The sequence below is a fragment of the Pezoporus flaviventris genome, unplaced genomic scaffold (assembly GCF_033815535.1).
Source record: "Pezoporus flaviventris isolate CSIRO_AGI_PZ_B2104156 unplaced genomic scaffold, CSIRO_AGI_Pfla_v1 ptg000013l, whole genome shotgun sequence".
NCBI classification, from domain to species: Eukaryota; Metazoa; Chordata; class Aves; order Psittaciformes; family Psittacidae; genus Pezoporus; species Pezoporus flaviventris.
Genome location: NW_026892561.1, coordinates 19,103,456 through 19,117,614, shown reverse-complemented (window position 1 = coordinate 19,117,614; position 14,159 = coordinate 19,103,456). Strand labels below are relative to the sequence as shown.

Here is a 14,159-nt window from a genome sequence, read left to right as displayed (position 1 = left end):
CTGTGGGATTCACCGTGATAGTTCTTATACTTAAGGTGGTCAGTTCAGAAATAAATGTGGGTAAATATTTATCTGATACCTGATTTAGCTGTGGTTGTATCTGCTGACATGAATAGCTGTTTGGTTTCTGCATTTAACAAAGTTGTCAGAAATAGTGACAGACCCAAGTCCTGAAATAGAAGCCTTTGTTTACAACAAAAACCCAACAAATAGCTTAACTGTTGAAAAGTTATGTTGTTTCAAATATTGTATATTAGGTAATATAATTTGCTGGATGTGTTTTCTAATGTTGATTGAACCAAAAAGCTGTGTAAATCTGTTCAAACTGTAAAATCAGTTCAAACAGCACCAGTCAGAACAGAAATAGTTTGTTTGCTTTTACTACTGGAAGGAAATGATCTTTTATGTCTTATTCAAATTGTCATGAATAGTATCAGCTTAATAAATACTGTTTCAAAAATATACCTGATATACCTGATCTCTTTAGGCTTTCATCTGTGATATCTGCGATATCTTACTGGAAGCCTTTAGGACAGACTTTCATAAGAAAAGAGTCAGCAAATCTTGGCTTATGAATAGATGAACCAAAGTCCTGGCCCTTCAAACAGATTTAAACTTCATTGTAGTGTGAAGAGAGGGATGTTTTTTGCTGTCAGATGGTGGTTGACTGTTACTACAGATAACTTCTGTGACTACCACAGGTTACCTGCAAAAAGAAATGTAAAATTTTTGTAATTACCTTGATATTTATTTTGTAAGTGCATTCTTTGTCTTTGTATGCACAGTTTTAATAATGTAGTATTTTACCTCTATGGGATTTGACTATAAAATTTGGGCAAAGCAGGCTAATTCTGTAGGATTCCACAGGCTTTGCTAATGCTGTGGTCATAAACTGTTAAGGATCTCTCAAATATCTTTTGATATCTGGTGAGTTAATGTATTATCATCTAATGTATTCTTAAAAATCAGTTCGTTTTTTGTTTGAAATACAAACATACAAAATTTTGCCTCGTGATCCATGTCCCTCCTTAGAAGCGGGGAGGTTCACTTGTATTGTTATAGTTCAGAACCAGTTTTGGAAGCCAGGTTGGGTCAGGTTTGCTTACTGTTTGGATAGGTCTTGCTAGTGCTGGGTGTTGTAGGCTCTGCTATGCGCATAGCACCCTGCATATGCCTTATCAGTGGACTGCAGACAGCAGTGTCTGCTGAAATGCTGCTGGTTTTGATACAGTTATGTGCTCTAACAATTAGCTGGTTGAGCTTTGCTTGCCTGCAAGTTCTAAAAATCACAATTACAAAAAGCAAGAAACTGTATATGGCGTGGGTTTTTATATCTGTTAATTTATTTATGTTATCTTGGCTTTGCTTACATATGGCTGCTCACATGAAGTTACTGCTGTTAGTGAAGTTAGTGCCATTTGAAGGATTTTCTGTTTACACCAAAGCTATTATCAAAGCAGGTTGGTGCCAGAGGTCACACTATGTTTCTTCGGAGCTGTAAATTCACTCCACAGTACTGACAGCTATTTGTAGTGTAGCTAGCAGTTCTTTAATGGTATCTCACACTGTATTGCTTTATGCATGAGCTAATTAGCTTTAATAGTTGCATTCCTCTGAAGTTCCCAATATCCTGATTAGTTATGACTTCTGTTTCAGTGCTGATAGTCAGCATGTAGTCTAGCTTTTTTGTCCTGTTATCTCATGAAAGGTGTTCTAATCAATAAAAATTGTGTAAGCTGAGTTTCAAGGAGGTAAAAAAAATACTTCCATTTCTTGAATAGCAAGGGTTCCTTATATTATTGTGTCATTTCTAGCTGGAATCTTAATATACCCTGATGAATTTTCCAAACAGGCTAAAGAGGATTTTCCATATTGTGATTGAGTATACATTTCTTTATCAAAGTCTTTTATTTGGGGTAATACCTCAGTTTGTGTGTGTGCTTCACCAAAAATGCCTGAATGTAGTTCATATCTCTGGTTGCTTGTAGCTATTTGAATAATTGATACTGCAGAAAATCTTGAGAAACAGTATTTTCTTCCAGACCATTTTTAAGCTTTCATGGTGTAGTACCAGTAGGTAATTGGCCAAGGCAGATTGATGGGTTTGGAGACATACGGAAAGAAAAAGAGGGGAGTGAAATTCCAGTATATAAGAAAATGCACTTATGTGCTGGGTTTGTAGACATTTTTTAAGAAAATTCTTTTACAGTGATGTTTTCCGTGTTCAATCTTGCTTTCATTGTTCCATTCTACTAGTTAGCTTTAGTTGTCACGTCCTAAAAATTGTACTTCAGTGTCAGAAGTACTCAAAGTAAATGGCTTTTGAAATTTACCTGCTTGATTTCAACCTGCAGCAATATTTTCTTGGCCTCTTTGATGCAGCATTGGTAGCAACATAAACCTGCAGTGCCAAATGCATTTACAGCATTAAGTACTGCCATGATTACGTCATGCACAACTGGGTTATCCTTTTTGGCATGTTAACCTTTAAAATACTGTTGAATGCTATGAAAGGAATTTGTTGGGTTTGAATGTCAGAAAAATTCTGGCACTTCTGACATATGTCCCAGGATGGGTAAATGTATAGATTTTATTTATTTATTTATTTTTAAGCATTCTTAATGGAATATCAAGCAACTAATACAGTCTAATCCAAACCTGTATAGATGCCGTAAGGAAAAATTAGGAGGTGCTGTGAAAGTGGTATGGGTTCATAGCAGTTCACTGTAACTTCATTTTAGAGCATGCAAGATTTCCTCATTTTTAGGTTATTTATTCTCTGTTCATTGTTGAAAGCACTTGGAATGTTGCTTATTGTTATTGTATGTGGTTTTATCCTCAGAAACTGTATGAGCTGAATAATCTGCATGCTCTTATGGCAGTTGTGTCAGGCCTACAGAGTGCTCCAATCTTCAGGCTGACTAAAACATGGGCGGTAAGTGAGCAGCAGGACAATGGAGGGGTTTTAATTTGGTCTTAGAAAAATACAATGTTCTGTGGCTTACTTTCAAGGATGCAATACTTATTCCAGGTACTTCTAATAATAATAATTTTTCTAGTGTCTCTTACGTAATTTTTCTAGTGCGTCTTAAGTCTAGTTTCCTGTTGCATTTTTTTTCCATTCTGGCATAGAAATATTTTCCTTTGAAAAATAGCTCCCTGCAGATTCTGCTAAATGCAGAGGCTTCTAATTTGGCCAGAAGCTATTTTGTATTTAGTTGCTGGAAAATTAAGAATGCCAAGGTGGGTCATACTTTAATCATTTAGGGGTTTATACTGTTGGAATTTTTTTTGCTATGGAGAGCAGATGTCCAGGAACTCTTAATTCAGTTTCCATAAAGAGATTTGTAGTTTCTCTGACTGATAACTAAATCTAGCAATTTTTCTCAGTTTTCAGAAGTGTTTTCATAGTTACAGCAACCGCATTACGCAGTATACTTGTAGGTGTGCTTTTGTACAGTTATGAATGATTGTTGTTCTTTGGAAACACTTTTATGTGAGATCTGGTTTTTGAACTGGAATTAATATTATTTTTGTGTAGTTCTATCTTTGATCAGAAGAACATTGGAAATTACTTTTGCTCATAGATACCTCAGATCTGAGAGAACACTGTGCTTGATTCAGCCACAAATTGTGTAGTCATCCAGGTGTATAAACAGATGAACTGTGACATTTTCAACTGTGATAAAAATAACCAGGTGATTGAGATACTGCTATGCGAGAGATCCATATAAAATAGATCATTAAAAGTAGCTAAAATGGCTCAATGTCCAGCTGCCGACCACTAACGAGTGGTGTCCCTCAGGGACTGGTGCTGGGACCGGTCTTGTTTAACATCTTCGTCGCTGACATGGACAGTGGGATTGAGTGTGCCCTCAGCAAGCTTGCCGATGACACCAAGCTGTGTGGATTGGTTAATATGCTGAAGGGAAGGAATGCCATCCAGAGGGACCTTGACACGCTTGTGAGGGGGGCTGATGCCAACCTCATGAGGTTTAACCATGCCAAGTACAAGGTCCTACACCTGGGTTGGAGCAATCCCAGGCACAGCTGCAGGTTGGGCAGAGAAGAGATTCAGAGCAGCCCTGCGGAGAAGGACTTGGGGGTGGTGGTCAATGAGAAAATGAACATGAGCCGGCTGCAGTGTGTGCTTGCAGCCCAGAAAGCCAACTGTATCCTGGGCCGCATCAAAAGGAGTGTGACCAGCAGGTCGAAGGAGGTGATCCTGCCCCTCTACTCTGCTCTCATGAGACCTCACTTGCAGTATTGTGTGCAGTTCTGGTGTCCTCAACATAAAAAGGACATGGAACTGTTGGAACAAGTCCAGAGAAGGGCCACGAGGATGATCAGGGGACTGGAGCACCTCCCATATGAAGACAGGCTGAGGAAGCTGGGGCTGTTGAGCCTTGAGAAGAGAAGGCTGCGTGGAGACTTCATAGCAGCCTTCCACTATCTGAAGGGGGCCTATAGGGATGCTGGGGAGGGACTCTTCATTAGGGACTGTAGGGATAGGACAAGGGGTAATGGGTTAAAACTTAAACAGGGGAAGTTTAGGTTGGATATAAGAAGGAAATTCTTTCCTGTGAGGGTGGTGAGGCACTGGAATGGGTTGCCCAAGGAAGTTGTGAATGCTCCATCCCTGGCAGTGTTCAAGACCGGGTTGGACGAAGCTTTGGGTGAGATGGTTTAGTGTGAGGTGTTCCTGCCCACGGCAGGGGGGGTTGGAACTAGATGATCTTAAGGTCCTTTCCAAACCTAACTTTTCTGTGATTCTAAAAACTTGCACTGAAGACATGTCAACATATCCTCGCATGTTACAAAAAGTATTTATTTGTCTGAAAACTGAATGATAGTGTTGTTCAGTTGATAAATGTTACCAAAACTGTATATAACTTATTCCTCCTGAGGTTACCTCTCTAGGATTCTGAGCACATTTTGTAAATACACAGTCAAGTGAGGTATTGTTTCAAAATACCAAAAATGTCTCTAAAGAGATCTGAATGTACTTAATGTTTCAAAATGATCTTAAGGAGAGCTTCTGTTCTTGTTTTGTCATGTTGATGAATTAATGTCTCAACAATTTTACATAACTGTGATACCAAATTGATTTGAGTTTTTCTTTCGTGGAAAAAAAAAGAGGTCAACTATAAGCATATATTAACATAACCATATTAGCTACTACCATGATTATGCCATTCAGAATTGGGTGCCCCCAGTTTCTTTTCCTGATTGGTCAGTTAGAATTCCTAGTTTTTACTTATGAAGATGATACGTACTGTCGGAATATGTATCATTTTTTAAAGTTTACTCCTCTTCCAACCTCTGAAATGCCATGTAACTTCTCCTGCGTTTCTGCAGGTGTTTAGTTTCTCATATAATACCAAGCAAGTCTCTACTTTTTTGTCATCTTACATAAGCCTTTGCAAATTCAAGTTGCAGGATAGTTCCTAGCAATTGTGTATTGCAAACCAATTCAGTTGTCTTTCTCTTGGAAATTTAGTTTATAGATTCTTGATGTAATTCTAAGTCTTTGGCTTTCTGTATATTAAAGCCAAGAAAAGATACGAAAAGGCAAACCAAGCCATTATTTGAGTCATCACCAGGTCATTTGAGTAAGTTATACAATAACCTTCTGAAACCTTCAATATGGGAGGATTTTTTTCTCCATTTCTGAGGTAGTTTGTAGCAGCCCACAATCAACTTGAAGTTGCGAAAATAGCTACAAGTATATTCACTTCCTAAGAAAAAAACCCAAAACCTCATTTTACGTGGTTGGAATCCAGAGCTGAAAGGAACCATGGAACCATTAAATATTTACGTGTTAATCTAATGTTCCTAAAAAAGATAAAAGTCTTGTCTTCTGACAGTATGTCTGAAAGTTGTCTCAGTCATTGCCAGCACACCCTCTGAACTCTGGAGAATAATAAATGCTTCTAATGCATGGTGTGCCCTGATCAAAACTTGAAAAGAATTACAAATCTTTCCAAGAAATTTCATAGAATATTCTATTCTACTTCATTTAATGTAAGGAAAGTCCGAATGACTAGCTAAGACTTGGGCAATGAAAGCGAATATCTGAAGTTAGGTGTGTGAATCCCACCCACTCTGCCAGTACTCTGAAACCTCATCACTGTTCCTGCATTTCAAAAGGTTGTCTTCAGTGCTGGCACTCTATAATGAGAAAGCAAAAAACAGTCTCAAAGGCTCCAAATCTTTCCCTGCTACTGTAAACTATCAGCTTTAGCTTTTATTGTTTCTGCATATGTATATCTCTACTGTTCTTTGCATCCTTTGAGTCTAAAAAACAGAAGAAGAAAAATTATTTAGAAAAAGAAGCAGCTTCAAAACCAAAGAAATAATAGCTGGGTCATTACTTGCCCTGACAGAAACTCTTTAAATATTGTCAGTTTCTCTGTACTTTTCTATATTAATGCAGAAAGTGGAGGCATGATGTGAATTGCTTCATGAGCACACGGGAAAGTCATACAGGGTCAGCTCATTCAGAAATTATTCAAAGACCCTGAAATGATGTATCAGACTTGAACAAGATTGTGCAAATCATCATGTTTTAAGGAAAATAAAATTAATTTCATTCAAGCCTGAATTTAGGCTATTACTGTATCTGTTAGTCTTGTCTTACCTTCCAGTCTGCAAAATACAGAAGTATTACACACACCAGATGGTATCAGAATGTTTTAGAGTATTATTAAATGGAAGCTAATCTAGGCTGATTAAACTGGAACCATCTTTGAGGAGATAAGCTTCAAAATATAAATGTTGTGTTCCAGTGGCTGGAAAGAATTCATGCCTGTCTACTGTTTCCTTGTACTGGAATTGGCAGATGTCTGCAGTTTTAATGAACAGGGGATGCTGTTTATCTGAATATTGGAACCAAAGCGAAGGATGTAAATTATGCTGGAATGTCAGAGATCAGCGCGTCTCAGGGAAACAGTTCACTTTTTTTAGAAGTGACTTTCTTCTGAAAGTCAGAGTTTAGTGTGTTAGCTAAGAAGATGAGGTAGGAAATGTAAGTAAAAATAATGCAGTAGTGAATTTGCAGAAGGAATACTTCTAGCATGTTCACATATGTTCTTTAACTGAAAGAGTAAAGGGAATATGTGTAAAGCATTTGGTGATCAGACCCTTGTAAGTTTTGCACTATTGGATATCATATATGGGAAAAATTGTGACTAGGACTAGAACACTGAGACTTCTGCCAGAATATTCAGCCGGAACATCTTACACCCTTCTTTAAGTCTTGACTATGAATTGAAATGAAGCCTTTCAGGTGATTTTGCAGCAGTAGTTCTGCTAGATGTTTTAAAAGTAAGTTTTCACAATTTCTTTTTCCAGACCTTCAAGTACATGGACATGTACATCTGCATGCATTGTTTTTAAAATTTTTGTTAAATGATATTTATCAGAAATTAATGCTATTGTTTTGTTATTTGGAGAATTATTTGTTGAGAGAGCTCTCAAAACAGGATTAAGAACAAATTTTGGAATTTGGGGTTTTGTTTTTTTTTTTTCTTTTGAAGCAGGATTAGTATAAAATCTTAAGTCTTTCTGACAAAGAAATGCTAACTTATGTTGTGGTTTACCCCAGCTGAGGAATGGCATGAGGAGCAGAAAAGGCATTAGCTCTGTGTAAGTTAATAGTCTTTTGAGAACTTGTATTATTTCAGAAGAATCCTCCAGGACACCAAAGTTTTACCTGTTTGTGTGTTGTTTTGGTTTTTTTTCCCAAAAGATAGTTTAAATTTAACAACCAAGTAGCAACTTTTCTTTGTAAACTCTCCAAGAACTCATTGTTAAGGAGTAAATGCTGTAATTCTAAAGCAGTTGTTATGGGTTTGGTTTTTAAATACAACAGTGGGGGAGTAGAGATGGGAATCCATGCTTATAAGGGTAGAAGAGAAACGATAATGATCAAACTTAAGCTCATCTGGTTTTGCTTTTTGTGTTGTGTTTTGGTTTTGGTTTGGTTCTTTTTCCCGTAGTTACTGAGTCGGAAGGATAAAGCCACCTTTGAAAAGTTGGAGTATGTTATGAGTAAAGAAGATAATTACAAAAGGCTTAGAGACTATATCAGCAGCTTGAAGATGACTCCTTGTATTCCCTATTTAGGTAAGTTGAAGCATTGCTAGTGGGAAACGCTAATGACAAAATGACAAACATACTTCTCCAGTAATTACACAAACTAAACACCATCTTTTCATGAAACTGTTTGAACACTTCAGTAAAGAATCTATAACCACTAGTTGATTATGGATGCTCTGTATTTGACAAGAGCTAACTTCACTAGCTTCAGAAAGAAAACACCTTTTAAACCTCACAAACACTTCAGGTTTTACATACAGTATCAGTTTTCTGGGAAATTATTTTCCCATATGCTTTATAGATACATTAACAGACTTCTGGAGAAGTACTTAAATTGTTATGCCTGCTAGCACTCTTAGTGATATATACTTGACTGTTACAGTAATGATGGCTTTTAATTTATGAGAAGGTAATAAATCACCAACCTCTGAGATAAGTATATGTAGATCTTGGTTTGGAACATGATAAAATTGCTGCATTTAATTATGCTAAGGTGACAAGAGAAACTGGGTTGTTATGACTGACTCAGCTTTATAGAATAATTATGAGTAAATGATATTCCTCTGTATCTGAAAGCCAGATAAATGTGTTTAATATGTATTGTGTTTGTTGCCAAGATAATCTAGTTTTACTTAATGTCTCCACTTAGTTTGGTTAAAGTGGTCAGTGTGCCTTTTTTTTTTTCCTTAGTGTAGCTTTTCTTTGGTATCATAAGATGTTGATAAAATCAAGGTAATGTTTACCCATTTTTTTACTTTTTGAGGAAAAAATAGTTGATTTTTTTTTCAGCATAAGTTGCTCTTACACTTAAATTCAGGATGACCTTTTTGTGGTCACTAAGGCGTAGTAAGCTGTAATCAGCTGGTTCCTGAGTTTGATACTTCCTTTACTCAGCTGGGTTATTAACTTCTTCAAGCTTAAAAATTTGACAGTCATCTTTACGCTGTGAGCTGTGTGTCCATCACAGTACTATTTCGGTAGCTTCATAGCTTGATATGGATGACAATACCGTCATTGATGTCAGAATCTAGAATGATGCCTCTAAAAAAATGCATATATTTAGGTTTTGTCAAATCTGTTCAATTTTGCATGCTTTATACTTAAAAAAAAACACCAAAAACAAACAAAAAAAAACAAAACCTTTCTGTGGAGAACCAATAATAATTTTAGTGACAGTCTTATAGAATTCCTCATTCTGCCTTCAGTTTTTACTTCCTTGTTACATCCCTCCCAGAAACATCCATCAGTTTCAACATGATCTTAACAGCTGTTAATTTCCTGTAATTTCAGATATTCAGAAACTGGTAATTATTTGTGCCTAGAATGGTAGAAGCATCATGAGCATATTTTGTCTGAAGGTCAGGTTTGAAAATTGCTGGTGTGGTATACTATCATATGCTACCCTGTTTGTTGACATAGCTATTAAAATTAGACCCAAATTAAAAGGGGCAAAAAAGTCAAGCATGTGATGTGATTAAGCATGTCATTTCGTAGCTTTCTCATCATGTGTACACACATAGCATATATGCACTGTATATGGTTCTGGAATGTGGTTTCTAGCTTTCCAGATATTTTTTAACTATGTGCCATGGTTTTTGAAATTTGAAGCCAGACTCAAATTGTTTTCTTGCTGATTAGAAAAGTTCTAAGCTGATCAGCTGTCAGATTTTTTGAAATCTCATGATACTCTGACCTTTGCCATTATGGTCTTCTGGTACTTACTGTTATACAGAGAAATCTTTATGCTTTGGTGTATTTGTCTGTTACTTTAAAAATCCTGCATTACTGTGTGCAAGTGTATATTAAAAAAAAAAAAGGTGAAATGTTGGAAAACAATGTTTTAAGTTTTGTTCTGTTACAGATGTTTTCCTCAATACATTAGCAACTTCTTGCCTAGCTTTTGTATTAGAATAGGCTTTGACGTTTGATAGTTTGTTGAAGTGAAATGTGTATTTCTTTTTTACTTAGAAAGAAATGCTTTTTGCTATAACCTGCTGTGGTTAAAGAATATGTTGTGACCTGGTTTCAAATTATATCAGTTCTTACTGATGATATGAAGAATATCTTCAAGCGTTTTTTAAAATTCCAAGGGAGTAGCTTACCTACTGGTGCATTCCCACTAAAATTAATCTTGTAATGTTTAAATAATTGGAAAAAGAGCAAAATTGCCTTGAAACTACAGTTGTGACAAATCTGCATCTATCTTGGAGGATTGGCTGTTGAGACCAATTATTCTCATTTGATTTCAAGCTTTACTCTCCGGTAAGACCTGAGTAGATCTGCAGGAGTGTTTTTACTAAAAGTTCCTTCCCAAGGCATTTTTACTAATGCAGAAGTCATATGGGACAGAAGTAACTTAATTTGCTTGTATTACTATTTTAAGGTTACCAGGTAATAATTTCTGAAAGGATCTTTTTCTGCTGTTGCTGGTATAAAATCTTAGTGCTATTCCTGGTTTAAAAGGCATAGAAAAATCTACCGAAAGTCTGCAGTTCAAGATCGTGACTGTGGTGTATGCCAGGCAGGGGGATTAATCATAAGGTCCATTTCCTATTAGGGGTAAAAAAGGGGTGTGGTAGTGCTTTCTTCAGTGTAGATGTAGAGATCCTGAAGTTTTGCTCCCCTAAAATGCTTTCTAGAAGAGTGCAGAGAATCAAGCCTGCCACACAGTTGTATTTGGCATTGCAGATCCCCTCTGGAGAAGTATCAGCATTCATTGTGATGAGCCGTGTTTGGAAGGTCATAGGTAAAATGAGCTTATAAGGAAATTTCGGCTGCGGTTTCAAGGATGAATGCTTTACCATTTAGAGGTTACTAGGTTTACCCTTATGCAGCCAAATATCAAATGTGGGTGTGTAGTTTTTTCACGACTGTCTTAACATTCTAAGATAAAACTTAAATAAGGTGGTTGGGTTTTTTTTTTGTGTAGTCTTTGCAATGAGAATAGAGATGCAAAAGTATAAATTGTTTTCTTATTACCACAGCTCACTCACCGTGGTCAAGGTAAAGATGTCCTTCCACATTTAACTAGGGGGAGAAATAAAAATATTTTTCGGTTTGCTGCAGCAACAGGTGTGATGTGCTTTCAGAGTTCTAGAAATGCAAGTGAGAGCAGCGCATTGTCAGTGTGCAAGGATTAAGAGCTGTGCAACACCAATAAAAATGTTCAGCATTTGGTCCTCATTTACACAGTGTGGGGTATGTTGTCAATGTTGCATCACTGGTCCAACTAAAGTAGCCAAATAAATGTGATATTTTGCCTTAGAATAAAAACCCATTCTTACAGGGAGTCTTATCATGGAGTTCTGATTATTTGAGATTGCACAATGAAACGATTGAGCCACTTCTTGAGAAGTAAAATTTTTATTTAACTAAGCAGTACTACCTTGTGAAATATGTTCTTATAGCTGTTTTTCAGGAGTTATATCCAGAAACAGAAAAGCTGAAAACAGGTTACTGAAGTATTCATATGATGAATATTCAGCTACTTCAGTGGTAATGGTTGCAACAGACTTTGGAAATATATGTGAAAACTGTGTTTCAGATTTAGTAGAGGTTAAACTTTTTCAAGGTCTGTTTGGTTAAATTTGGACTGATAGTACAAGAATGGTGAAAGTTATATCCTTCCCAGACAGACTGCTGCTGAGTGTCCAGCGAAGTTAGCTTGATGCTACATATGCCTCTAAAAAAAGTGTGAGTGAAAACATTTAACTTTTAAAGTATTTTACCCTGCTTAGGAAATTCAGCCTGAAAGCTAAGAACTGGTAGAGTTACAAGCATTTTAAAGTAGTAAATTATTGTAGAGTATGAACCAACCTGAAAAAGAGATACTATGCTTTCCCTTCTTGTAATCTTAAATCAGCAGCATACAATTAAGTCGTCTCTTTCAATAGCACAGCATGTGTACAGTCTGAGCTTTCTGGATTTATTTTATAATAATGTTTAGCTAACATCATCCTACAGCTTTAAATTGGGGAAGACTCAACTTTTTACATGTCTAATATATAAGATTTAATTTAAAGGCTGAGTGCAAGCTAATTTTACTTTTGGGTTTCTGCAAATTACACCTTTCACTGACTGTGCTGAATAAACAACCACTGTTTTTGTAGCAGGCAAGAGATCCTTGTGGTAAAATAAGATCTCTTCCAAGGAGAGGAAATCTGTCGGTTGAATGAACTAAAGCTGTCAGAAGTGTTCATTAAAGGAATGTTTTGGAGGGCATTTTCAGCTTTTAAATTTACTTGAACTGTTTTTCTGTCTACTTACCATAGAAAAAAAAGAACAGATTATAAATAGTCTGAATTTTAAGCATTTGCAATTAAAAAGCATTTGTATGCTCAATGAGGTCTGTACGATATTTGTAACAAACAAATATTCCTTATATGAAGAGCAATTTCATAATTATCATCGTTTATATCAGATAAAATTCTTGGCATTTGGGAATGGAATATACTGGGACTAATGCCCCACCTACCCAACCACCCCTGCAGCCCCAATTAAGTATTGGTGAGAGTTGTTGGCTTTGATTGCTGACCAAAGATTTAACTGCAACCCTTGCAGCCCTGTATCATCAGTGAAGCTTTATCAGCTCCGGGGAATGTGTTTTGAAAGCAGAATGCTATTTTCTCTCCTCTGAATTACAAATGAGATTTTGCATTGCTGTTGATATCAACTAATTTACCATCACAATAATATTATTCTTTCAGCTATTAGGGTTTCTTCTGTTAAATAGGGGCAAAGTTCTTTAAAATCCTGAAGGCACATGCAAGGTGTCAAACAAATACATTGGTTACAGTTCAGAACAGCATATTTAGGTTTTGTGTAATATCAAATTAAATTAGGTAAGCTGTGTGGCTAAGTACAATTAATAAATTTTATATACTAGAAAGAAAGCTTTAGTTTTGGAGACTGGTACCTGAAGCAAACATTTTGTTTCTGGTTTTGGAAGTATCTTGTTTTGATGCAGTGGGGTATGACCTTTTGTTGGAAAAAGGTTGTAAAGCATTTTCTAATCAATTTCTTTAATTACATATTAATTCAAGTGGAAATTTAATATCTAGAAGGTAGAAAATTTAATATACAGAGTATCAAAAGTTTTATATACATATAGAGGAAGGGAAATGTGTGTGTCCTAAGAGCAGCCCAAGTTTGGGTGTTGGGAAGAATACACTTGGAGCTGATTTCTAGCCTTTGTTTTATTACGTCAGCAGAAAGCTGTGTTGGAGGGAAGCTGCTAATGTTCAGTGACTTGGTCCTTCTCTTAATTAGTATGTGTGAACACTTGTTCAGATATCAGTCACTCTGAATTGGAGCAGGGGAGGGGTCTCCCAAGTGTCAAGTCATGATTTTAATATCAGGACTTTTGATTTTTGCTATTTAAGTTCAAAGTATCAAGACATATTTTTGTTTAATTAAGTTCTTTGAATATTGAGGTTGAAAGTAAAATAAGTACTGAGCAATTTAGTTGTCTTAAGCTGATCAGTAATTATATACAATTAATTTTTCTTACATTAGGAACAATTTGCCTAAGTATTTTACAGAAGGTAGGATATGCAGATCCTAAGGAATTCTCTACATGACTAAGACATCTTATGTTTAATATTTAGTTCACCACTTCATACTGAAATGATTATTTGTTGCAAAAATCCCTCTGCTGCCAAACCTAGAATATTTTCAATTTTTGTGTAGCTTCTTGGAGTAAATCTTAAATCTTAGACCAGTAATATGAAGTCAGATTTTCATTGAAAGTAATACCAACATTTTTAAATAAATTGTTAAATAACTAATCAATTTTCACATTAAAGCAAGACAATGTCATTTCACATATTTACAATTAAGGGTTGAATTAACCTGAAAAAAGCATAAGCTTTTTAAGTGAAAAAGCTTATATCTTGTCATATGTCTGGATGTTTTTTTAACCAGCTTTAATGACTGTTTACATAAAGTATGCTGGACTTGAACAAAGATAAATATGCTTTGCAAGCACAGACATCTGCTTTGGTGAATGTGTGTTTGAAAAAAACACCGTCACAGTGGAAAAGCTTTCTAAAATAGGAGAA

General features: G+C 36.0%; 1 protein-coding gene across 5 annotated transcripts in view; it reads left to right on the top strand.

Annotated features, from left to right (window-relative positions):
- Nucleotides 1-14,159, top strand: part of RALGPS2 (Ral GEF with PH domain and SH3 binding motif 2) — a 117,695-nt gene that overhangs the window by 53,467 nt on the left and 50,069 nt on the right. For all 5 annotated transcript variants that reach the window (XM_061452015.1, XM_061452017.1, XM_061452016.1 and 2 more), the window contains 2 exons: nt 2,843-2,935; nt 8,001-8,127. In XM_061452015.1, the coding sequence (XP_061307999.1) occupies nt 2,843-2,935; nt 8,001-8,127 (220 nt within the window). The remainder of the gene's footprint in view (nt 1-2,842; nt 2,936-8,000; nt 8,128-14,159) is intronic.